The sequence below is a fragment of the Coturnix japonica genome, chromosome 1 (assembly GCF_001577835.2).
Source record: "Coturnix japonica isolate 7356 chromosome 1, Coturnix japonica 2.1, whole genome shotgun sequence".
NCBI lineage: Eukaryota > Metazoa > Chordata > Aves > Galliformes > Phasianidae > Coturnix > Coturnix japonica.
The window spans coordinates 103,810,254-103,835,469 of NC_029516.1; the positions used below are offsets into that span (position 1 = coordinate 103,810,254).

At 34.9% G+C, this 25,216-nt stretch overlaps 1 protein-coding gene across 19 annotated transcripts in view; it reads left to right on the top strand.

The window, feature by feature from the left end:
* DMD (dystrophin) overlaps positions 1 to 25,216 on the top strand; it is a 1,014,969-nt gene that overhangs the window by 746,735 nt on the left and 243,018 nt on the right. For all 19 annotated transcript variants that reach the window (XM_015884249.2, XM_015884262.2, XM_032449414.1 and 16 more), the window contains 2 exons: positions 9,166 to 9,377; positions 17,138 to 17,292. In XM_015884249.2, coding sequence (XP_015739735.2) covers positions 9,166 to 9,377; positions 17,138 to 17,292 — 367 coding nt within the window. The remainder of the gene's footprint in view (positions 1 to 9,165; positions 9,378 to 17,137; positions 17,293 to 25,216) is intronic.

Below are 25,216 nucleotides of genomic sequence, written 5' to 3' on the forward strand. Positions count from 1 at the left end.
TGTAGCTTACATAGAAGACTGTAAATTTTACAAGAAGTGAATGTAAACAACATGCCTTTCATTTTATTTTCAGCTGTGATGATAGAAACAGAAGATTTAAAACAAATTAGTCAAAATGAAGTTGAATGGAAATAAATAAGAAAAGCAACAGCAAAATATATATATGTATATATACATTATATGTTATTCATTTATTTATTTATTTCTGAAAAAGAGTATCCGTTATGTGATCTAATTACAAATTACTCCACCACTGATGTTTTATTCAGAATGTGATAGGCAACATTTGATGTCCACAGTTATTTTAAAAACTGTGGTAGAGCAGTATATATTCACTTATGCCAGACCATAATTTTCTGTTCTAATTACAGAGCAAGCTGGAGACAAACAACCTCCTTTGCAGAGATTATAACTAATCCGTGATATCAGACAAATGCAGATTTTGGTGTACATTGTTTTCTATCTCATTTTCTGATGCAATACACAGTGTATGTATATTGGAACCTACAGTTGTTTTCAGACAGTCCAGATAAATACCAGGAATATGTTTGGCCTACAGATTTAACTTTGGTTTTCCTTAGGATAAATTTATCATGGCTTTTGCTTTGCTTGAGTTGGGAGTAAAATAAGAACTGTTTTGCATAGCCCTGAAGCTCCTTTGGAAGTCCAAACTGAGTAAATACTAGACTAGCCAATGTGAGAAATGTTCTAGGGCTTTGCTGTGTGGTTGCACCAGTCTAGTGGTTTCATTTTGGTATGTACTACACCAAATCATCATGATGGTGACTGATATATCTGTGAAGATAATTCAAGAATTTCCTTTTATTACTATCTTCAGGACCATAGGCATACTAAAATTTTAGTTTGAAGTTTTTTTTGTCTGTGTTCAGTGTATCACAATCTCTGTAAGACTGTGTCAGTTTTCACCCTGCCAAAAAAGGAGGGAAGGGGAAATTGATCATAAAAATTTTGCTTATATTTCATCTTACTTGTCAGCAGGGCTGTTGCATAGAATGTGGGACAGTGAAGGGTAGGAAAGCTGTCTTGTGGATTCCTTGCTGTGTTACAGAAAGGGAGAGTAGACACTGAACTGTTTAATGTATGTTGAGGAAGCAATGCCATATGAGTAGAACTTAAAATCTGAAACAAAGTATTTAGAAAAGGTTTCATTATTTTTTAATGAGACAGGAATCTATGTGCAGTAGATGAAACACCAGTGCCATGGAAAGTTTTCCTGGCAGTGTCAAACTGTTTATGTCTGTGTTTATGTCTGATTCATCTTTTTATGTGTCGAAATGAGTGCTGTGTTTGAAATGAGGGCTTGTGTTTTTATAGCATATTAATTATATTTTCAGTATTATTATTCTCTCTGATTTATTGTGTATTGATACTTGGCATTCTTCACTGCAGCAGTGCATTGGGGCGGCAACAGTAGTGGTTTAAACTGTTCCTGGAATGGTTTTTCTCTGCTTTTTTTGATGCAATTTGTATCCTGCAGGATGTTGAGCTCTGGAGTAAATATTCAGTGTTCTAGGTTCATTATTGTCTGTGTTTCAGTCATGTCACAATATTGACTTTGAAGTGTGTTCGTTTTTCATTGATTAAGCTTAGGGCATTTAGTGTCTCATGAATGCTAGGATCCATGTAACAAAGAGAATATGAACAAAGAAGCAGAGAGGTCTAATTAAAAAAAAAAAAAATCATTAAAATTATTTTCTAGCCTATTTTAAGTCATGTGGTCTTGTATTAGAGGCCATTAGAAATTTCATGTGTTGGGGAAGGTCAGTATGTATTAAGCAGCATCAGACTGACATCATCTTCTAGAACAGGTATTATAGAATAGAGTATGTGCAAATTTGAGATGGAAGACAGAAAGGGATGTAAGGGATGGGGAAATGTTAGTCTCAGGTAGAAGCAAAAACCTTGCAGAATTAACTCATGTTTGCAAGTACTTGGTGCAATATTCATGTACTCAGGAAAATTATTTTTAAAGCAATACGACATTTCTCAAGTTACTAGTGTAGTACACAGTCTGATGTGTAAACATTATTTTCTTTTGAACCTTAGTTTCATCTGTAGAGGAATTTCTAGCCAGACGGTACTGAAAAGATAACATGGAAGAAGCTGTAAATTTCCCACTATATTATGAAAGTTCTAATTCAAAAATAATACATATGTAATTTCCATTTCTATTATTAAATAAAAAAAATGTGTTAATTTAACTCAGTTCAAATCTTTGTGCAAAATGTCCCAAAATTATACTTAAAATAAAACATAAGTATATTACAAAGTATCGTTGCTTCTTTACTTTGAAATCATAGATTGCTGATTTGAAAGTATGGTGTGCTTTCAAAGGCAAAAGTTAAAATCAAGGCTATAATGTCCACTGTTTTTTGTTGTTGTTGTTATTGTTGTTGTTCGGTTGTATCCCAGTTTATGTTGCTTGTTGGTTCATCCCTTGAGCTGAGTTCAGTACTGCTGCCAGCACTGTTTTCTGTAGTTGTAGAGCAGGTGAGCAAGTGGAGCTGGTCTTCCAGATGACTGCTGCTGAGAGGTGCTGGCAGTTGAATGATTTTGAAGGTTTGGCATAATCACAAGAGGCACAGTGAAAGACTTACAGTAGTCTGTGCTCATAATTCCCAGTCTTGGAATACAGTTGTAGCCTAGCAGGTGGTCTCAGAGGTAAGAGGAACACAAGCAATGACTGGGAGCCACTGTGCTTCTTACCACTGCAGTGTGACTGACAGTTCAGTCTTGCTGATGTAGCTTCATTAGTATTACAGAGGCACAGAATTGGACCTGGAGAGCAATAAACAGAAACTTAGCTTTTCAATGATGTTATTCTGACAGCTTGAATAATATTTAATGTCCAGTAACAGAAGGAAGACATTACAGGCAGTTCATCCATTATAAAATGAATAGAAGCCAACTGTAGTCTTCAAATTTTGAATTTTCATGTTAGTGCTTTTGTGAAGAGTGGAGGTTATTTTGTCTGTTGAAGGATGGAAAACTTTGCTTCAGTTAACCTTGAGCCTGATATTCACCTGTTCTTAGAATTCCTAAGTATGTTTTTAATTTTCCTAGATATTTTGATGCTTAAGATCTCCCACTCTTGCCCATATAGTTCAAGCTGGATCTGTTAAGTCAAAAACAAATCAAATGGGAATACAGATTAACTAGTGCAGGTATATCTGAAAAGCAAGTCTTAGTCTAAACTCAGCAAAGGCAGTAGGCTGCTGACAGTTTAAACAAACAAACCAAAAAAAAAGGAAAGAAAAAAAATAAAAAAGAGGAAAAAAAATCTAAATATGAATGTACAATGGCATCACAAAGTTATATAATACTAAGAATTCTTAAATTCATTGCCTGTATGGTTCATTAGGTAAGTACTGAATTTCACACATTTCTAGACCTAAACTGCTATACAGACCATTATGCTTTTGCATGAATAAGCACAAAAGTATATGAAAACTATAGTATATGAAAGCCAATGCACTTTAATAATGCTAATTGCGTCCGTGTTTATGTTCAGAGAAAGTAAAACATCATTTCATTAATTTAATTTCCCATTTCTAAATGCTATCTCAGAGAAGTTATATTTCTCCTGAATATCTTTTTAAATATTTTGTAGGTAGAGTGGTTATTGCAAATGCTATACTATATGAACAGATATTTGATTAATAATTCTAAATTATTTTCTCGCAGGGAGCTTTAATAATGAAATGCAAGAAACAATATTAAGATACGTAAATAGATAAAAAGATGAATACTAAGATAAATAAAAAGATAAATATTAGAACACCTAGTGACTTCTAATTAGTAATCACATTCTTAAGACAGATAGCAATGATTTATTCAATTCTTTGAAAATTTTCATATACATTTAAAACTGTAGTGACTAGACTATTTATATATTCCTTGCATAGTTAATCATATTAGTCATAATCCTGTAGCTTCTGTTTGTGGTACCTTCCATCATTCCAAATATTATTTTTAAATCTGATGTGAATCTTCATAATTGCATGAGGAAGCTTTAAGAAATATCAGACATGATTAGGTGGGAGTTCAGTCATACAGTTGCTGTTTTCTTCATACAGCAAAGGAAATCAAACAAAACATACATTCTGAAAGGTAATGAAATCACTTTAGCATGGGAACCATCTGGTTTTCAGTTAGCACAATGTTTCTAAAAAGTTATATTTTTCTATCAACTAAATATTTGAACCTGTGCAGAAAAATAGTAATTACCTCGTGGTGGCTTGTCCACATGCACCCTCCTGCAGATTCTGCATTCTGCCTGAGTGGCGGGACCAGACTGGTCCGACTAGGGCAGCTGGGGCGATCCATTTTTTTCATAAATTTCCAGCTCTATTTATGGTCTGATGCCAGTGAAGAGACGTTAATCATTCCTTAGTCTGCACATCTCCCTAATAAATACTTAAATATATATATACATATATATATATATATGCTTAAACATTTTTGTTTTGTTTTGTTTTTCTTTAGATTTCTAGCAAAGCTACCTTTAGGTTTGTTACTATTTCATTCTAAATATTGATGAATCTTACTTCTCTTGAAATTGTTTATTTCTCACATCAAAATTCTACAGATTGCATGACATTTAAAAAAATTGTAAACAACTGGTCTTCCACTTCATGGACACCATGATCTGTTCCCTTTTTCACTTAGTGGAAAAAAAGTATTATGAAAACTTGCATATGAAAAGTGATAACTGTTGTATGCATAAATAATTTCATCAGAACTTGACAGTCCAGTGAATGCATTCTGAAGGATCCATTTTCCAAATAATAAGCTTCTGCATGCTCTCCTCACTGCTCAGCCGTAGAAGTTGCTTACTTCTTGTTATAAGATACTCATTTCTTTAGATATGCTACCAGCTTCGTTTGCTTTCTAACTCCCACTCCATATAGCAAGGTATAAAGCATGCTTCACAGTGCTGAAGAATTATTCACTTCATGCTTAATGGAAACCACTTGACAGTTTTCAGTTCATTTTGTTTGATTTGACACTTCCAAAAGAACAGAGTGACCTTCATTAGTTTGATCATATGGAAATAGCCTTGTTAACAGAAGTGATTTTAAGATAAAAGAAAAATAGGCTTATGCTAGTTAAATGAAGCAAAGTTGAACTATAGACACACAATAGCTGGAAATAATTGTACTCCAAAATTATCAAACAAGAAAAGAAGATTAGGAATACGTGTGTATATGTTTGTTGTGTTGTTGTTTTGGTGTTTGTTTTTTTTTTAAGTATAAATGTATTTAACTCTTCCTTCTGCTTATCCTTCTTAGCCTCTGGGAAATAAAAGAAGTTAACATTTTTTCTCCCAGGGTTTTCATATCCTGGGTGTTCATTTTTAGCATGTACTCCTCAAACACTTTCAGGTTTCTTTAATGTTTCTGGCACTTCCTTATTACGCTTTCCAGTTCAGCTCCTTATACCATGTCTTGCTCTCTTCTAGTGCTGCCTAGACCATGCTGTGTCATGTAATGTCTTGTGCTTGTGGTCATATGACTGTGCAGATAACACAGGGCTGCAAGCAGTTCTGTAGCAACATTTTGTCAATGCAGTACATCTTCATCCACTGCTTTTCTAACCTGCTATACTTACACTGACAACTGAAGTTATTACAGTTAGTAAAGAATGTAAACTTTTTTCTTCCTCTTATTTTCTTTCTGTTCAACAGTGACAGCCTATTCTGTAAGGCTACTCAGTGCCCCCTCAGTCTGAAGATAATAAATACTCCTTTTTCTTTCCTGTTCGTATGAATGATAGGGAATATATATATATATATATATATATATATATATATATGATTCAGGATATTATGAAAAAAATATAGAACTATTCATTAATCTTTTTTCAGAATTGGCTAGATTTCAAGCTGAGTGTGTCTTCAACATGGTCATTGGTGCAAGGTATACGTAAATTGAAACACTCCCAGATGCATATGAAAAGATTTTTATTTTCAGCTGTGCATCAGTAGTTTCTTCTCGTTGCATGAATTATAACTGTCCATAATTGTACTACCCTATGGCTGTATTCTGCAGGAGGACAGATTGCACAACCATCTTACTCCCGTGAGCCTTGAAATGTATGAAAATACAGTAAAAATATCATTTCTATAGGAAAATGTCAATATACTGACAACAATGCTTTTAAAAAGCACTCCCCTCCAGATAAAAATGAGTGCAGTTTAGAATTATTATTTGTTGGTCAAGGAAAAAAAGTTTTCTAGTTGTAAATTCTGTTTAATTGTCCCCTTTTTTGCAGTCCATTGTGGATTGAATGTACTTATCTAACTGCTTTGGAAAGATTGCCTTTTTTCATCTTTGCATAGACTAAATATAATGTACTGTAACGTGAATGTTATTTATGCTGTGATAGACATCTTTTTCTCACATTCCTTTTCTGTTGTTTCTTTTGCTGTTGTATTAAAAATAATAGAATAAACTCTCAGGGAACAAATTTATATTCATCTCATCAATACTAGAAACTCTTAACAGAGAAAGCACAGTTTATTTTTGTTTGTTGTTCCTCTGCTTGATCTACTTTACTAAACAGAAGCGTAATAAAATTTTGTAAATATACAAAATTGAATCTTAAGTCAGTAGCCTTCTTCACCAAGATCGTTTTTTCCCTCCATATCCTAAATCAATGATAACCACATTGTGAAATGCATGCTTAAAATGTTTTTCGTTGTTGTTGTTGATTTTTTTTTATTATTATTATATTTTTTTTCTTTATTCTCACTTCTACTCGCTTTTGCCCACCGTAGTGTCATAGTCAATGTTGAACGGCTAGTGAACAGTAGTGATGAAAAAAATAATAACTGCCTTGAAATACTTACAGTTTATACCTACAGTATAAACTGAGGTGTTTGAGACCACAGGAAAACAGCCTTTTGACATAGTTACTCGTAATTTCATGTCCTTATACTTCAGTGATTTTAATAATGCACATGGAACCAAATAGTTTCTTTCTATCTGGATGTTTTCATTGTGTAGTCTTCATTATATGTGGGTTCAGTGATCCCTACTATAAAATATAAAAATCAGTATCTGAGGTCAGTAGTATTCTGTTGTGATTTAAGATACAATAAGAATAATTACATTACTCTTTCTGGCCATTATCTAGACTAGGATAGCTGGACTTGATGAAACTCAGCAGTTTCAAGATAGACACACGGTGAGTGGTGCGGTTGGTACACTGAAGGGAAGGGAAGCCATCCAGAGGGATCTACACAGTCTAGAAAAGTGGGCCCATGTGAACCTAATGAAGTTGAACAAGGCCAAGTTAAGTGTGCTTCACTTGGGCTGGGGCAATCTCAGGTTTTTATACAAACTGGGAGAAGAACAGCCCCTGGAGTATAGCCTTGTGGAGAAAGACATGGGGGTCCTGATGGACGAGGAGCTGGACCTGAGCCAGCAGTGTGCACTTCTTGCATAACAGCTCCAGCAGCCTTTTGAATAGCACTTATCTGATCCTTTTCCTTTGCAGTCAGTAAATCTGACTGTTGGTGAGCAGTTTGAAGGTTGCTGGGATCAGTTCTAAGACCACTAATACCACTAGAGAGTATACACAGGAGCAGTATATATGTATCCTGAATAGACACTGATTCAAATCAGAGGTTTTCAGTACATTTTGGAAGCGAATGATAATATTTTCAGCTTCAGTGATGTTTATTTTTCTAATTACTCAAGGACCAACTGAGGGTTCACATCCCAGTGAGAGTATCATTTAGTAGAAATGAACTTAAAATAGTGAAGGGATTTGTATGTTACAGTAAATTAAAAAATGTTGTCATAAACCTTTCTCTAATAAATTATCTGAGTATATTTTGTCTTCTGTAGTACTTCACTATTTGGTATAGTCTATCTCAGAATGGCCAGATTAGCTCTGAGGCCATTATGATATGTGTATGGCCGACTGGAATGCATTGTTAATTGTTTTAGTCATTCACTGGTACAAGAAAAGGAAATCATTAACTTGATTTTTTTCAGACAACCTAGTAAATTCCTGAATTCTTTATCTCAAATATCTAATAAAGCAAAATTACTTTGCATTATACAATTGTTATATGTGATTATACATAATTGTACATATCACAAGTATTTAAAACTCACTATGTTAAGTATCAGCCGTTTTTTTCCCTCCTTTTTGTGGGAGACAACCCAATGAAGGAAATGAGTTTCAGAGAGTTAGAGCAAGTGTATTCAGTCAGTTGTGTAAATTGGCTCCTGACATGTCCTAAGTATATTTTTCATGACACAGCCTTATTCCCCTTATGAGTGGAAGAATTGTTCATAATGGAATCTCAGGACCGTGGTACATGATGAAAAACTCAGACATGCTGAAAGAAGTACAGTCCCTAAAAAATGATGGATGATATATATTACTTGGATACAAATCTATGGACATAGATCCAGAATTTCATGCTGACTAATCTCAGGAAAGTTCTTTAGTTTTGAAAAAGGAACTATTTCTTCCTGTAGAACAAAGACTTTGTGCATTTTTTATTTTATTTTATTTTATTTTATTTTATTTTATTTTATTTTATTTTATTTTTTATTACATTCTCTTTTTGGAAGACTAGGTCCCCTTGTGCTTTACCTAGCAGATTTGCTATGCTACTAGTGATTATTATGTTCACCACAATCACATTTCTTTCAAATAGTGTTTTAGACAGCCCTTGCAGTCTGCTAACATTTGCCTTAATGAATTAGGAAAGTGTAACCATTAATTATATCTTGCAATAAATCTTAAAACAAAATTACTAGAGTCCCTAAAGGGCTTGCTCTTCAAAATTATTAAGCCTTGAGTTCATTTGGTAAGAATTAAAGTTGATTGCTGTTCTTACTTTTCAAATGTGATTGTGTTTCTTAATGCTGTTTGAGTCATGAGCCAGGCATTTTTGTCTTAATATGCATCAAAACACAGAATGTTCACCATAGTATCATACTCTGTGGTCCATAACAGTTTATTTGCTCTTCTTTTTAAACTGAACTTAGTTGCAGTTACAGTTAAAATGTATAAGAGCTCTTCAGTACGGTAATTTCTAGAAATGTTTACTCTCTTTTAAAAAAGAAAAACAAAAAGTTTTTTAAGCCACTCAACTTTTGCTTTTCCTTTATGTTTCACCAGTTGAAAAGATACAGAGTCAGTGGGATGACGTGCATGGATACCTCCAAAGCCGAAGACAACAGCTTCATGAGATGCAAAAGGATTCAACACAGTGGCTAGAAGCTAAACAAGAAGCTGAGCAGGTTCTTGAACAAGCAAAAGCAAAGCTTGAGTCGTGGAAAGACATTTCCTATACTGTGGAAGCTCTGAAAAAGCAGAACACTGAGCTTAAGGTCAGTACTAAGAAATAAGGAATTTACGATAAATAATCAAAATATTGTACACAGGTAATGATGAATTGAAAGTACTTTTGCTTGCATTGGTTAGATTGTTAAAGCAAATGTCCTCTAAATATTAAACACTGCACCTCTAAGACAAGTCCTTTGTCCCTTCCCATTTTCCACAGAAATTTAGTAAGAAATTAATTTCCAAATGTATGTAAATACTTCTTGAATGAATTGGTCTTGTAAGTCATGAAAAAATGGTTTAATCTTGTGGGAAAAAAACCTCTTCTTTCCAGAACAAGTTTTCTCATCATGATTGCTGCACACCAGCCTTTTTGCTGAGGCCTGGCACTGCAACTGGGGATTTGTAATTTCTTATTTTTGTTCTGCATTGACAGGAGTTTGTATAGGTTTCCTGGGGCGTCTAAAGTAGGAGAGAAGAAAAAAATGCAACAAGCTATTTTAAAATCAAATGTTTTATGATTTGATACAAGATATCTCGCTAAATTGCGCAATTTGGCATGGGTGAGGCCGTGTGAGGGGAGTGTGGAGGTGGTATGGAGTTATTGGGGGGGGGTGGGGGGGATGTGGAGGGGTTATTAACTTGGCAATAATTGAAACCGCTCTTTTATGTCTTTGGTGAATATATTGTACTTTTTTAGGTATTGAAATATTCACTCAGTTACTTCTTAGTTAGTGACTATACCTCAGGCGATGCAGATAAACCCAAACTGTTGCATCAGCTTTAAAGTTTCTTGTTAACGAAATAGTCATACTTTGGTGACATTTCTCATGAATAAATTTTGAGAACAGCTGTTTCAGATTAATAATATCTCATTTTCTGCTTGGGGAAAACAAGATTGAAACCAACCAGTTGAATAGCCTTTTAACCTGAGTTCTGCCTTCACGTTAATGGAACATTACCTTTTAGTTATTCGGGAGAATAGTTACACAATAATTTTCTGATATGTTCTACTCTTCTGACCTGGTATTATTTTTATTATTTTAACTCCTAGCACTCAGGCATTTGGCTAAAGTTTGTGGACTTCATCAGTGTTTTTTTGCCTTATTCCTTTAATGGTGTTATACCACTGTGAAGTACAGTGGTGTGAAGTACACATCACCTAGTTTTGCTGCCATGTGTGTAACTCCATGGTTGGTATTCTTAATCATCAGTTAGTCATTACATTTCTGATATTTAGAAGTAGATACAAAATCAGCTACTTTTTTCTTCTTTCTTTGCCTGTAGGAAGCATAAAGACTTTCATCATCATTTTGCTTTTGAACTGGGAAGTGGTTTTCTTCTTTAAGATTATACCATAAAAGTCATTGCTTGTGATGGTTGGATTATGGTGAAGAATGACTGTCACTCACTAATGTACTGTAAAGAGTTAGAGATTATGTATACTACTGTCATTCAGCACTGAGAACTCTCTGTCTTTCAGCAGAGATAGAGTTCAGGCTTCTGCCCGGTGCTATGTTTAAGAAAAAAAAAAAGAAAAAGAAAGAAAAAAAGCTTTGGCAAAGTCAATGGCCAACCTCAGCAGAGACATGATTATTTAAAAGAAGTACAGCTGTTTTCTGCAGACGGTTTTATATCTCACTGTGTGAAGTGCCTTAGGTCTTAAACACAAATTAAATAACTAATTGATTGACAATGTTATTTTAGAGATGTATTACATGTGTACTCTTTCTTAACAAGCATATATGAGGTTTACAAGAGGTTCATCTGAATGTGTGTGCCTTATGAAAAATCATGGAGTGTTTTTTAAAAAACTTAGCAAAGGAGAGAAAAAAAGACTGCTGTTTTTCTCCTCCATCTCTTGGTAGAGAAAGTATACTTGTATACTCATTCATAGAACGTATCTCTGCATGAACAGGGTTTTTGAAAGGGTATTCTGCGAATTCCTTTCACTTTGAAAAGAGAAACAGCAGTCAGGATATCAGTATCTTATGCCATTCCTTTCCCAGTATGAATTTAATGTTACATGCTGTGTCCAGTTACAGATATTAGACTGTAATTATAATGTAGCAGTTAAAGGTGATCATGCTCATAGTTAGTCTTCAACTTAATATACTTTGCCCTCATGACAATATGAACATACAGAAGCTCTACAGTTCCAGGCATGTGTTCTTTTGTTTGATTTTCCACCACAACTCTGAAAAATATTCAACTCTGTCTTAGAGAATCTTCTTCTAATTTTTTTTTTTAATCCTTTTTTTTGTTGTTGTTTCACAAGCCCTCATAGAGGAATTATCTTTGTCTGCCAGTAATTCCTATTGTGTCAATTCCCTCATGAAAGCTTCTCAAATGTGACACCATCAGCTGTTGTGTTCATGCTCAAGATAAGGGGTCATGAATTCTGAGCAAAACTGAAATCTTATTTGAATTTAACAGCTTTATATTTCTTCTGTCTACCAGAACCAAAACTGAAGGACCCATAAATATATCAAGTCCTAAGAATAAATGCTTTCCAGGCTTCTGTGCCAGACATATATTTTGATGTCCCCTAAATAAGTAGCGTACATACGCTGTGTTTTGGCTTGCTGTTATGCTGATGAAAACAAAGCTGTCATTTTATTAATTTCTATTGAGAGAAAGAGAGATGTCAGTGTGAACCTTAAATGAATTCTTTGGAATATACATTTTGTCAGCTTTGTATCTCTGCACAATTTTCACATGAGAAAGTAGTCACCATTATAAGTTTGCCTAAATACAGATTAGTTAATGCAAAAGTTATCCTCTGCTCTAGGTGAACTCTAAGTCAGTGTTTGTGTTAATGCTTTACTGTAGCATCCTTATATATGAGTAAATTCAGCAACACCCGTCCATTGATTATTTATTTATTTAATACAATACCAGCATAAAACTAAAATCTGTAACTAGCTTATATTTGCACAGTGTTGGTTTAAAATAGAATTTGACACACTCATTACTGATGTTTAAAAGGAAAGGAACTACAGACAGTGTAGCTGCTAATTAAACTATGATTTCTTTGAGATAGAAGTTAGGTCAGAGCTAATTTGCTAACGACTAATGTGGATTTTTTTTTCATTTTCTGTCTTAGTTTGATATCCAAAATACCATGAATTCAATTATTAAATAAGAAATAAATTAAAAATCCTTACAGTTACGTAAGACAGAATTTTATGGGAGTCTGATAGGACAGGCAGTTAAAACATTTACCTTGACACATTGTTCTCAGGTGTGTGCACAAAGAGTTGAAAAAAGGCGTATGCTCATCAATGTTGGTGAAAAATTACATACCAATTTCCAGTAAAGTAGAAAATCCAAATTGTTTCTCTCACAAAGCTCTATGTTAGTCATTTCTTTCCTGAATGATGATCTGGTGTTGTAACATCAAGATTAGTGTTGAAGTTAATGATGAGAATAAATGCTTTTGGAAATAGCCATGTAATTGATCTTTCTGTATTTTTATTGTAAAACTGGGTTTAGAATGTTGTATACCGCTGTAAACATTACATAGAACTGGACAAAACTAATTTTCAAAGTCAAATTTACTAGCCATTAGTTTACAATACAGAAAAAAATGCTGAGAAAACTTCTTTGTAAAGCAGTGGACAGCCAATCTGATGAAATGTTCTGGCTGGAAAGAAGTAGTAGTATGCATATATATGTGTATATATATTGTGAGGTGGAGAGAAAAGTAGCATATGATAAAGATTAATACACGTAACTACAGAATGAATACTTGCTATAATAAACCTACAAATGATAACTTCTGTAAACATTACTTAATTTTGTTTTAATAGATTTTATAATGTGAGCATAAATATTAACAATTAAAAATATCTACATAATTCTAACAGGGAAGCAGTTAAGAAACTATTTCTAAAGCACCTCCAGCCTTTATCTTTTCCAAAGGAATGCTGGTGGTTTTCATCACACTTATCACTGCTCCTGACTACAGCTCCATACATTATGAGAGAATAACTTAGAAAAATTATTTAAGCAGCTTTAGCTCAGCTGCACTTAACAAGTTAAAGAGGTTCTCAGGGAGTTTGTAGTCTCCTCCTAATGTTAGATTGATAAAAACAAAGTTTCTTGCTCTAAATGCATGATGGAGTTCTTGTCTTGGTGTCTGAGGTTATCTGGTGCACAGTAAATGTTCTGCTCCGACTTGAAGAAATAACACAAGAAAGAGAGGAAATAGATGTTTTCAGTTCAAGTTATGGAGGGGACCTAAAGATGATGAGGCACCTTTTGACAGGCAAGGGCTTTGGGGGGAAAAAATATTAAAATAATAAAAATTTAAGAACTCTTGCTGTACGTTTTTCAAAGTTTCACTCCCAATCTTAACCAAAATTAACTTAGAGACTTTCTGAGAAAGTATATGACACAAAATGTTCAAAAATTACTTTTTTATTTTTTTAATTTATTTAGTGGTTATACTGTTTAATCAAAGGTTGCATGTATAAGTTCAGCCTTGTGTGGAGAATTTATTATCAGAACCAAAACAGTACTTTAGGAGGAGTATAGCTTTTGTACATGAAATTAGAGAGAATAACAGTTGTTCTTCATAAAAATTTATTAATTTTAAGTATTAAAGCAAAGTAGTAAAGAGAGTCAAGCAGTATTTTTTGTGGTTTTGGGGACAGATAGTATCTAGTGTTTAATCATAGAATCACAAGGTTGGAAAAGAACCTACAAGGTCCAACTGTTCTCCCATTACCATTGCTACAGCAAACCACTAAACCATATCTTGTAGCTCCTCATCCAGACACCTCTTGAACACTGTCAGAGACAGCAACTCTACCACCTCCCTGGACAGCCATTACAGTGCCTGAACACTTTCTGAGAGAAAAAGTTTTTCCTTATGTCTAATCTAAACCTCTTCTGGTACAACTTGTGGCCATTTCCTCAGGTCCTGTTTGTTGCCTAGTAGAAGAGGGCAAAGCCCTCCTCATCACAGCCTCCCATCAGGAAGTTGTAGAGTGCAATGAGGTCTCCTCTGAGCCTCCTCTTCTCCAGACATGTTTCAGGGCCTTGATGTCTTTCTTGTAGTGAGGAGCCCAAAAGTGAACACAGTACTCAAGATGCAGCCTCACCAGAGTTGAGTACAGGGGGATGATCACCTCTCTGCTCCTGCTGGCCACACTATTTCTAATACAGGTCAGGATGCCATTGGCCTTCTTGGCCACCTGGGCACACTGTCTGCTCATGTTCAGCTGAGCATCAACCAACACCCCCAGACCCCTTTCCTCTTATCCAGATGCTCAACCCCAAGCCTATAGCACTGTGGCCAAAGTGCAAGACCCAGCAGTTGGCCTTGTTGAACCTCATCCCATTCACCTCAGCCCAGTGAACCAGCTTTATCTAGATCCCTCTGAAGGGCCACCCTTCCCTCGAGCAGATTGACACTCCCAACTTGGTGTCATCTGCAAACTTACTGAGGGCATACTCAATCCCCACATCTAGGCCATCAATAAAGTTATTAAACAAGATGGGCCCCAGTACTGTCCCCTGGAGAACACCACTTGTAATGTGTCACCAGCTGGACTTAACTCCATTAACCACTACCTGTTGGGCACAGCCCTCTAGCCAGTTCCTTACCCAAAGGAGGGTATACCTGTCCAGGCCACGAGCAGACAGTTTTCCCAGGAGAATACTGTGAGAGACCATGTCAAAGGCTTTGCTGAAGTCTAGGTAGACTACATCAACTGCCTTACCCTCATCTACCAGTCTGGTCACCCAGTCATAGAAGGAGATGAGTCAAGCATAAAGTATGCATCAAGTAACGGATAGAAATTCTCCTTGGTTCTTCTCTTACCATTGATATATTCATAAAATAATTTCTTATTCTCTTCTACTTCAGTGGCCAATCTGAGTTCAAGTTGGGCTTTTGCCTTCCTGACTTCCTCCCAGCATACCTTAGCAACTTCCTTGCAATCTCCCCAAGTAGCCTGTCTCTTCTTCCAGAGGACACAGACTCTCTTTTTCTTCCAGAGTCTCAATAGTAGTTCCCAGTTCATCCACACCAGTCTTCTTTCCCTATGGCTCACCTTACGGCATTCAGGAGCAGCCTGTTCTTGTGCCTTCAAGATTTACCTCTTGAGGAGCATCCAGGCGTCCTGGACCTCTTTACCCTTAAGGAGAGACTCCCAGGGGACCCGTGCTACTAGTGTCCTAAAGAGATCAAAAACCACCCTCAGGAAGTTTAGGATAGCAGTTTTGCTAGTCACCCTTCTGACGTCTCCAAGAATAGGGAATTCTACAGTTTCATGGTCGCTCTGCCCAAGACAGTCCTTCTCATCTCCCACAAGTTCTCTGTTAGTGAAGAGCAGGTCTAGCAGGGCACCACCCTTGGTAGGCTCTTGTACCAGCTGCATAAGGAAGTTATATTCCACACACTCCAGAAACCTCTTACACTGCTTCCTCTGAGCTGTATTATGTTTCCAACATATATCAGGGAAGTTGAAGTAACCCAAGAGAACAAGTGCTGGTGATCACGCAACTTCCTCAAGCTGCTCATAGAGTACCATGTCCTTCTCTTCATCCTGATTTAGGCAGTCTATAACAGACCCCCACCAAAATGTTGCCCCTACAGGCGACATATGGTCCCATTCCCTCTGATCCTCAAATTCATCATTCCCAGCCCCAAGCTCTTCAGCATCAAAACACTCTTTAATATAAAGGGACACACCACTACCCTTTCTTTTCCATCCCTTCAGAAGAGCTTGTACCCATCTATCATAGCATTCCAGTCATGGGAGTGGTCCTACCGTGTTCCGGTAATAGCAACTTTTTTTACACACAACCTAATGCTTCTACTGGCAAATTCAACAGTCTCCTTTCATTTGCATTGTCCCACTGATTACTTAGTTGTAGTTTTTGCCTACTACAGAAGTACACGTAAAGCATTGATTCTTTTTTCTCTTTCATTTTGCTGTTACACATTATGGATTTAATGCATTACTTCAGTGCATTTATATAGAAATTTTCTCTGAGGAAAATGGCTAACAGTAAAAATGCACAAAATCTGGTTTCTGGCTGAAAGTGTATTCCAGATTTCCTTGTTTGCTGCTGCTGTGAGGCAGCTAGCCCAGGTGAAGGAACCAGGCCAGAAAGGAGAAGATGAACAGGAGAGGGCAGAGAGAAAGAAAGGAATGAATGTTAAAAATCTAAAAAGCTTATTTCAATAGTAAAAATCATAAATTAGCATTCTAAAGATATTAGGCTTTCCATTTGAATTTTGCTTTACTGCAGATTTAGTGTCATTCCAGTAGGTGGCACTAATTACATAAACAATACACTAAGACAATACATTAAAAAGAAATAAATTGGAAAGCATTGGCATTATTTATTAAACCTTTAGTATTATTTCACATTATAAAGAAGAAAATTAGATGGAGAATATTATTTCATTATATTTTCTATATCAGTGTTCTTCAGTATCACAAGTAGAAGAAATAATAATGCATCCATACATTCATGTGCAAAAAAAGAACAATAAGCATGCTAACATTTATCAATTTGAGCTGACATGTTTTATTTGACATATAGTATTTCTGATGCTTAATCTTCACAGAGATTAGCATCTGTCCTGCAGTCTTATAACTGAAAGTAAAAAAGAAAAAATAATAAATAAATAAATAAAAAGAATCTAACCTTGGCTATCAGTCTTTCTTTTATTTTTTATATTGATAGTATTATCCATCTGCTATTCCAATGATCATAGTATGTGTGTAATTGTTTTAAAATAATCTGAGTTTTATCCTTTTCTTTTTTTCTTTTTTTCTTTTTTCAGCAATTTTCAAAAGAAATACGACAATGGCAAATGAATATAGAAGTGGTGAATGACGTGGCACTTAAGCTGCTCCACGATTATTCAGCAGATGACACAAGAAAAGTAGAACTGATGACAGATAACATTAATGCAACATGGGCTACAATCAATAAGAGGTAGGACATAAATTCTGTTATTAGGTTTGATGTTAAAATTCACTGACATTCACTGTTCAGCTTTAGTTGGAAATTATAGGCAATGAAAGTTTTAAAAATGGTATGGATGCAGTTAGAAAGGTAAAGGATGATGACAGTTCTTTTGTATTTTGTAGACGTGTGTCTTTGGAATGCCAGTTAATTGTCTCACATAACATTTGCCTCCTTCCAATTCTCCTCTTCTGTAAGCAGTTGCCAGGTAACTTCAGTTGGTAGGTTATATATTTTAAACATTTAAAATGAAGAGTAACATATTTCAGTGTACTATCTTTGCATCACAATCACTACAGTGATATTGTTGGAGTCATGAACTGAGTCTGAAAATTACTGACATATCCTATTGAAGCTGGCTCAAAGTAGAAATGTTATCCTGCAGCTTTGAAGCAAATCTATAGTCAAGAAGTTTTTATTAGATCCTTGATCACATTCTTGATTACATTTCAGAGTCTTGCAGTGTTTCGTGTAGATAGCAATTCCTTACTAAAAGCAATTTTTGCAGCTTGTCACCAAATCGTGGATCATCCAATATACAATCTATAAAATCAGAATACTCCTCAATAAAAAATGACTTTCACTGTAGTAGTAAAAAGGGGGTTATATAATTGTACACTGGATAAGATACATAAAAATTATGATGTCTTAATGAGTTTTGTATCTTGGATTAGCTTATAGCTGAAACTAAAACTATGTAAGTTTTTAATATGTTTTAATTAAGGTCTATCAGGAAAGCTAGAAAAGTTGTTTTCTTAAATATATAATAAGGTCAGAAGATCTTGCATAATGGAAGTTACTTAAGTCATTGATGACTACAAAAATTTATTCACACCAAGTTTTTATGAGTTCAGTATATGTATATGAATGAGCCACTAGCAGCATTTTTTTCTAAAGCAGGCTTGTGACTGACTTAAAAACCTGTTTAAATGATAAACAGTTAAAACTATATAAAATATATATAATAATAAACAGAGAAATTAGTGTAAGCCTTTAGTGAATATTTGCTTGTCCTTATATATGTTGTATTTCTACAAGCTATATGTTATATAGCTTATATTTATATATACATCTGTGTAAAATGGCAGTAGTCATTTTAGCCTTATTGCTGGTAGCTATATTTTAAAAATAAAGTCTTTTACTATCTGCAGCGTAAGAAACTGGATGGATGGTTTCCTACATGAGAAAGGCTGGATATTTCATGCTCAAAACTATTCCCCATGAGTAGGTAAAGTGAATCAGAATAGTTAGATGTCAGAACTGAGGGAATTGTTTTTGCCTGCATGTAGAACTATAGCTGTCATTTGGTGAGATAGCTTTGTACTTCTCAAGCTCTAGCTGTTGCTGCAGTGGTTGCTCAAGTAGCAATTATAGCAAGGAAGGCATCTGTAAGTCTGTTGATGGTTCAAGCACAGATGCAAGTCTGCCTCATGCTTCTTTAATGTGCTAATTGCTATTGTTGCATGCAATCAGCTGAGTACCATAGGCTAACAGAGATTACAGATTCTTCAAGAGACTCCTTGCAAGTTTTTACTAAACCCAGAGTTGTTCACAGCTTTTGTGTTTGATGGATTACTGGAGTAAACATTTCATGGCTTAAAAAAGAGCTGCTTAGATAGCTGAGTTGGCATTTCTTATTAAGAAGTACAAGAGAGTAGGATTAAGCTTGTAGATGTAACTGTAAAACTAGGATTTTGTGGGTTTTGGTTACTATACTTTGCTACCCTTATAGTATTTAAATTAAGAGTTTTATGTATAATGTTTCCAACATTTCCCAGGATTTGGGAACTTAACAAATGAGGCTGCAAACAGTAGCTGATAAGCTTTTCTGAGGTCTGTGTCACATTTGTCTTTCACTAAGAGCTCTTAAACATGGACCAAACTGAATTTTTCCAAAAGCTTGAACTTGGGAGCCCTTCTGAACCTGTGGATTTATCAATTTTGTAACAAACAGTACTCAATCTTTTTTGTCATGGAGGAGCTCCTGAGTGAGGTCTTGAAAGAACATTCTAAAGATGTTTTGTTAAGCAACTCCGAGGAAGAAGATGAAATCTGTGGGTCTTCAGATGACTTAAATGCTAATTTAATAGTTGTATTTTGATGTTGTCCTGTTTTGTTTTGTTTTTCTCCCCTTTCACTTCAGCTCTCAATAGATTGTCTTGATGTTTTTTTGGGGTAGTTTGTTGTTTTTTTCTTTTTAGTTTATAAGGTAATATTTTTCTGAGTAGAAGAACTTGACATGTTTATCACAGGCTACAAGAAAAGTTAGCTCCATTGAGTTGAGCATGCAACAATTTTGGATATATCACTATTACTTTCATCTAGACCACGAGTAGGTAATGTTCTGGTCATTCAGTGACCAGATAGTGATGTAGAAATATATTCCAATTAGTCTTGGCCGTGTTTCAGATATTTTTAGAAATAATTTTATCAGTGCTTATTCATGTGCTGAATGTTGTTTCATCCCCTTGTATCCTTAATTCAAATGACTGAATTATATTGTGCATATTTTCTTTTGAAAAGAATTGACGTGTATCAGACTGTTTTGATGTGGTTTGCCTCTTACTAGCCATTAATATCAAAACAGAGTGTTGGTGTGTAAAGTGTAAACCCTCCTTCCCGTGTACCAGATCAGTAAAACAACTTTTTAAGGCAGGCAAGCTGCAGCAGTGTTGCTCTTTGCCTATTGGCAATAGTTCAGCCAAAGGAAGTTTTTCAGTCATTAAGGCAACATCTGCCAGCTTGTGTTTTGTTTTGTTTAAATAGATTTGCAGCTGATTGCTAAATGTTTACCCTTAGACTTACTGTTTTGTTTTATAACATTGAAATATAACAAATAGCATTCTAACTTCTTTATTAGATGAGTTCATGAGTGTTTGGTTGTGGCTTCACTTTTGTTTCACTCAGAGCTGCTTTTTAATTTTTTATTTTAGTTGTTGATACCACGGAGAGACATTAAAGGCACATGAACTGATCATCTGGGCAAAAGCCAAAATGACTTGTAAAATAGGTCTCCTTCTCTTTATAATTATTTTATAAAATATAAAAACATGCTTAAAATTGTTCCTTTCCTGGGAATCCACCAAATGCATCTAAATTTCACTAACTTTAACATTAAACTAAAAAGGTACTTATATCTTTCTTAAATGGAGCATATATTATGATGATAATTGCATACATACTATGAGAATTGCTTAGGTTTCCAACCCAGCACTTGTGTAAGAGGCACCTTCAAATATTTGTATCTTCTACAAGTTCCCATCCTCAATGTTGATGGAACTTCTGGCTGCCTTCCATGTGTTTACTGGCTTTTACTGCTCAAGATGCTTTTCTGGCTCCTGGGATGAGACAGGATGCACACATCAGTCAAACTATAAAAAGTATCTTTTCAGGGCATGAGAAGTGAAAATCATATAAATATGTTCATGTACATTTGTATATGTACATATAAAAATACTTGTACAATAGATATTTAGAGAGACAGCTTGACTATTCTTCTGGAGAGCTATACAGTGTACCTGCACTGTTACCTTCTGGGAAGACATCTCTGAAGAGGTTATTGTTTGTATATTTAGGCTTGGATTGCTGAAAGAAAGAATTATTGTACCTTTATTTTTAAAAACTAACATATACTTCTTATAGATGCTTCAAGCCAGCTCAGTAGTTTTCTTTCCATTCTTTCTCTGTTTTGAGGGTTGATCTGCATTTCTAAAATCAGTGTAATTCTGTGGGCATGAACAGCTTTTAAATTTCTTTGTGCAGACACGCATTATTTGAGTGCAGTGAAACAACTAAATTAAAAATGTTCATGACCATGAGAACCTTGCCTGTACTTCTGTGCCTATAGTTGTTCTGGCTATGGAGCTGTATTAATGGAATGTGAGCAAGAAATCTATACAAACATAAGACCTCAGATAAACCGGATATTGGTCAAGTGTCCCAGGTAGATATCCTGATTTTTAACAAGCAACAATTGCTAATACTTATTTTTTTCTTCATATTGATATTTTGTGTTTTTTTATTGTCTTTGAAACAATTTGTGAGACTCAGGAAACTATATACATTACTGACTGCCTTTTATAACCAGTATGTCATGCCAAAAGTTGTTATCCACAGCAGCTTAACAATAGATTATAATTTAAATCTGCAAAGACTGCTGGAAAGCATTGCAATTGTAGGGCAATTATTTTATTTTGTAAGAGACTTTGATAGTACATGTTAATATTGATCCAATTTGTAATTTAAGAAAATAAATTTCAGTTTAGGGTTTTGCCATGTACTGTCTTTGAGATCTTTGCTTATTTTTGATTCTATAAGAATTTAAATTCTTTCATTCGGTCCATAGAAGAAACCATGTTAAATGAAACAAGACTTTTCAGCCTCAGATAATGCATCCAATACTGTGTTAAAGGGTACATAATTTTATACATCCTCATATCTGAAGAAGTAATGTAGCCCTGCTGACAGTTCTGTTGAATGTGAAGAGAAACTAAGTTGTGTGTTGTGTTGTTTGTTTTTTTTATTGTTGTTGTTTGCTTATAAAAGCCATTCAATTCAGACAAAAATGTACAGAACTCCTTTCAGTTTTGTGAAACTAATTTGCCTGCTTTCCTCAATGTAGCCGTTTGTGCTTCCCCAAAGCTTCTCTCCAGCAGTTGCTAATGTTGGTAAATTCTGAAATTTACCAAGCCTTTATTACCTTCTTGTGATGTGAAAATATTTAGACTTTTGTGTTTAAAATATTAGTATCTTTAAAGATAAAGGATTAAGGTGTTTTTTTGCTTTTTTTTTCCTTCCATTGTTAATGTTCCTGTAAAACACTGTTTCATGTTTTACTGTGTTAAATATCACCCCTCAGCATTTCTACAAATATTTAAAGATTATACCAAATACAGATATTTAGGGAGAAGGATTGTTTTATGATGATAGACAAAATATAGGATACCTGTGTGAAAGGCAGTCTAACTGCCTACACCCCAAAACAAATATTTACATAGAAAATACAATCTCAAGTTTGTCAGCAATTACATCACTTAGCATTGTTCTATCCTTTTTTCTTCACAGTAACTGTACAAATGATGACATTTCAGCTCCTTACAGGATAATATATAGAAGGACGTAAACTCTGTCTGAAGCTGACTTCTTGAAAGTCATCTTGACTGGTTACATTCTAATTTTCACCTTACTTTGTTTTCCACTCAGCTGCCTGCACTTTTTCTATAGCACTCCCACTGGTATGCAGATCCAAGATGCAAAGTCAAATGAGGGTACCAAAGCTTGGTTTGTGAGAGGAAAGTCTTGGATGTGCAGTGCTTTCTGTGGGACTTTGTGACTTCAGTGACAAGTTTCTTAAATCTTAATATCGGTGTGAATAAACTGAATGCCCCTGCCACTTGAATAGATACATCTGTGAGCAAGAAACTCTATTACTCCCAGAAAGGCAATAGATCATCTAGAGTTTTGCTGAGTCCACATAGGCAAACAGAAATAACCTCTAAGAGAAAAGGGGCATTGTTCTTAAATACATTTTGTTCAACTTATTTGTTCTGCAGGTGGTTTGCTGAGCATTTTTAGGCTTACAAATTTAGTTGACTTACAATGTAGTGGGTTGGGTTGTTAACTGTAATTCAATGTTAATGATTTCATTGCAGAAAATTAGAGAGGATGACAGCACTGACATTTCTCAAAGAGACCTTTAGCCTCAAATACTGAAAGCAAGTCAATTATTTAAACTAAGCAGAAGAAGCTGAAGCATAATATTTGAAAGACCATTCCTTACTGCTCACACTGTTACGTTTTTCTATTTTCATTTTTTTTTCCTCATTCTTGGTTTTATTTTGGACTAAAGTGAAAGTAAATATTACTGCTTTGTTTGTATTTACTCTGCTGAACTGTATTCCTTTGATATGCAAACGAAACAGTTGTCATGCTATAGTGCAACCCAAGAGGACAAAATCCTTACGTAGTTTACAGCACAGCATTCTAAGTGTAGAGCAATTTCGTGTACTAACATGAATTATGTTCAGAACTTATTATGGAAACAGTCCCTAGGATTCTTATTCTTTTGCATCCATAGGAGGAATAGGAGGAGCCAGGTACTGAGGGAGCTGCGAGTAAGCCTGATTCTGTGAGAGAAAACCAAAATGTGTATTTTTGTGCTTAATCCTTTAGGAAATTAAGACAAATGTGGTGTTCTTTTTCTTAAAGGTAAGATTTTCAGAAGAGAGCTCTGAGAGTTTTGGTCTCTGTTTCATCAACAAAAGAAGCTAGTACTCTGTGCCCTGAAAGTCCAATCTTTATTTCCTGTTAGACTGCAGATAAATTAGCAAACTGATTATTGTTCTCATCCAGTGCCTATTGCAACAAATGAATGCCTTTCCTTTCCTCTCAATAGACATCTTATCAGGCTTCGTGTCCTTTAAAACAAACAACTGAACAGAAATTAATAAAGCTGATGGACTAGAAGAGTGCCAGCACAAAGGAATTTGACCTTAGTTGTCATTTTTTGTTTGCATTATTATTCTCATGATGTCCTTGTTTAGTTTTCTCCCAGTGTTTTCAATGGGATTTTTTTTACAGACTGTTCCATTGCTACTGCAAGCAATGCTTGCACTTGGTGTTCTGTTGTTTTTTAGCTTCTGATCAGCTCCAGTGCAGACAGTATAAGCCTTCCCCTCACAGCCTTATCAGCCACACTCTTAACTGAAAGAACCATTCAGTCTGCCTGGTAAATCCTTGATCTCCTGGATGTTGTCACCAACTGTGCCTATTTTATAAAAGAATTTTTTGCCTTTTCTATTTCTCTGAGTTCGAACTTGGACCACATGTTTTATTGTATAAACTGACAAAGTAATTGACAGCAGACAATGAGTTTTTTCTTTCTTGATAAGAATTGGTAGCAAGAGGGTCAAGTTTTGACTCATCCTGGCCAAAACAGAGGGAAGTGGCAAAACAGAGTTAGAAATGTACTATTCTTATATGCCTTCAAATAAGAGTGGTGAGAAATCGTTGTTGAAAGGTGATGTTAAACCCACAGATGTAAGAGTAAAGCTTTCAGGACATCCCTAATACCTACAAAGGGAAGCAGAAAGGAAGCAGGGAACTTGTGAAAGGGAAATGCACGGTATGTTCATTTTGTTTAGCATTCAGTATGCATCGCATCTTTACCATTACCCAAAATTTAATTGCACTGTGCTACATTCCCTGACAACTTTAAAAATGTGGAGCTCTTTCTCTTCCACTAAATGTTATATGCCCTGCAAACTATAATAATAGCTCCTGCGAATGATAAGAAATAGTAGGTCCTGGAATTACCATTTTAGCTGACATGTCTGTACATTCATCCTTTGTACAAAAGACATAATCAGTTATGTAGCTGATATGTATCAGCTAAGAACAATAGTGCCCTGCGGCAATGAATTGATACAGGTCCACTTTTTCTTTTTCTTTTTTAAAGTATTAGTTTTATCTCTTTAAACCGTATTTTCTATCTTTTAGGCTCGATTTGTTTCACCTGACTTAATGTACGGTTAAAGCAAATTTATTGGAATTAATCCAAATGCCATGCTTGCAAAACCCATTTCCTGCTTTCTGTATTTTATTTTATTAGTATCTTGTTTTCTTTTTTCTTTTTCTCGTTTTTTAGTATTATATATATATATATATGTATCTACTTTTTCATTTTATCAATTAAAGTAAAATTAGACCTTAGTCTAATTTAACGTTGTCCTTTTTCTTTCTTTCTTTTTTTTTTTAATCTAAATTGTACTCCACAACAACACAACTTATGATTTCTGTGGGTTGTTTTTTTGTTGTTGTTTGTTGCCTTTGTTAGTTTAGAAAAATATACTCTGAAAAGATGCTGGTGTTGATTGTTAATAATGGTGAAGAATTC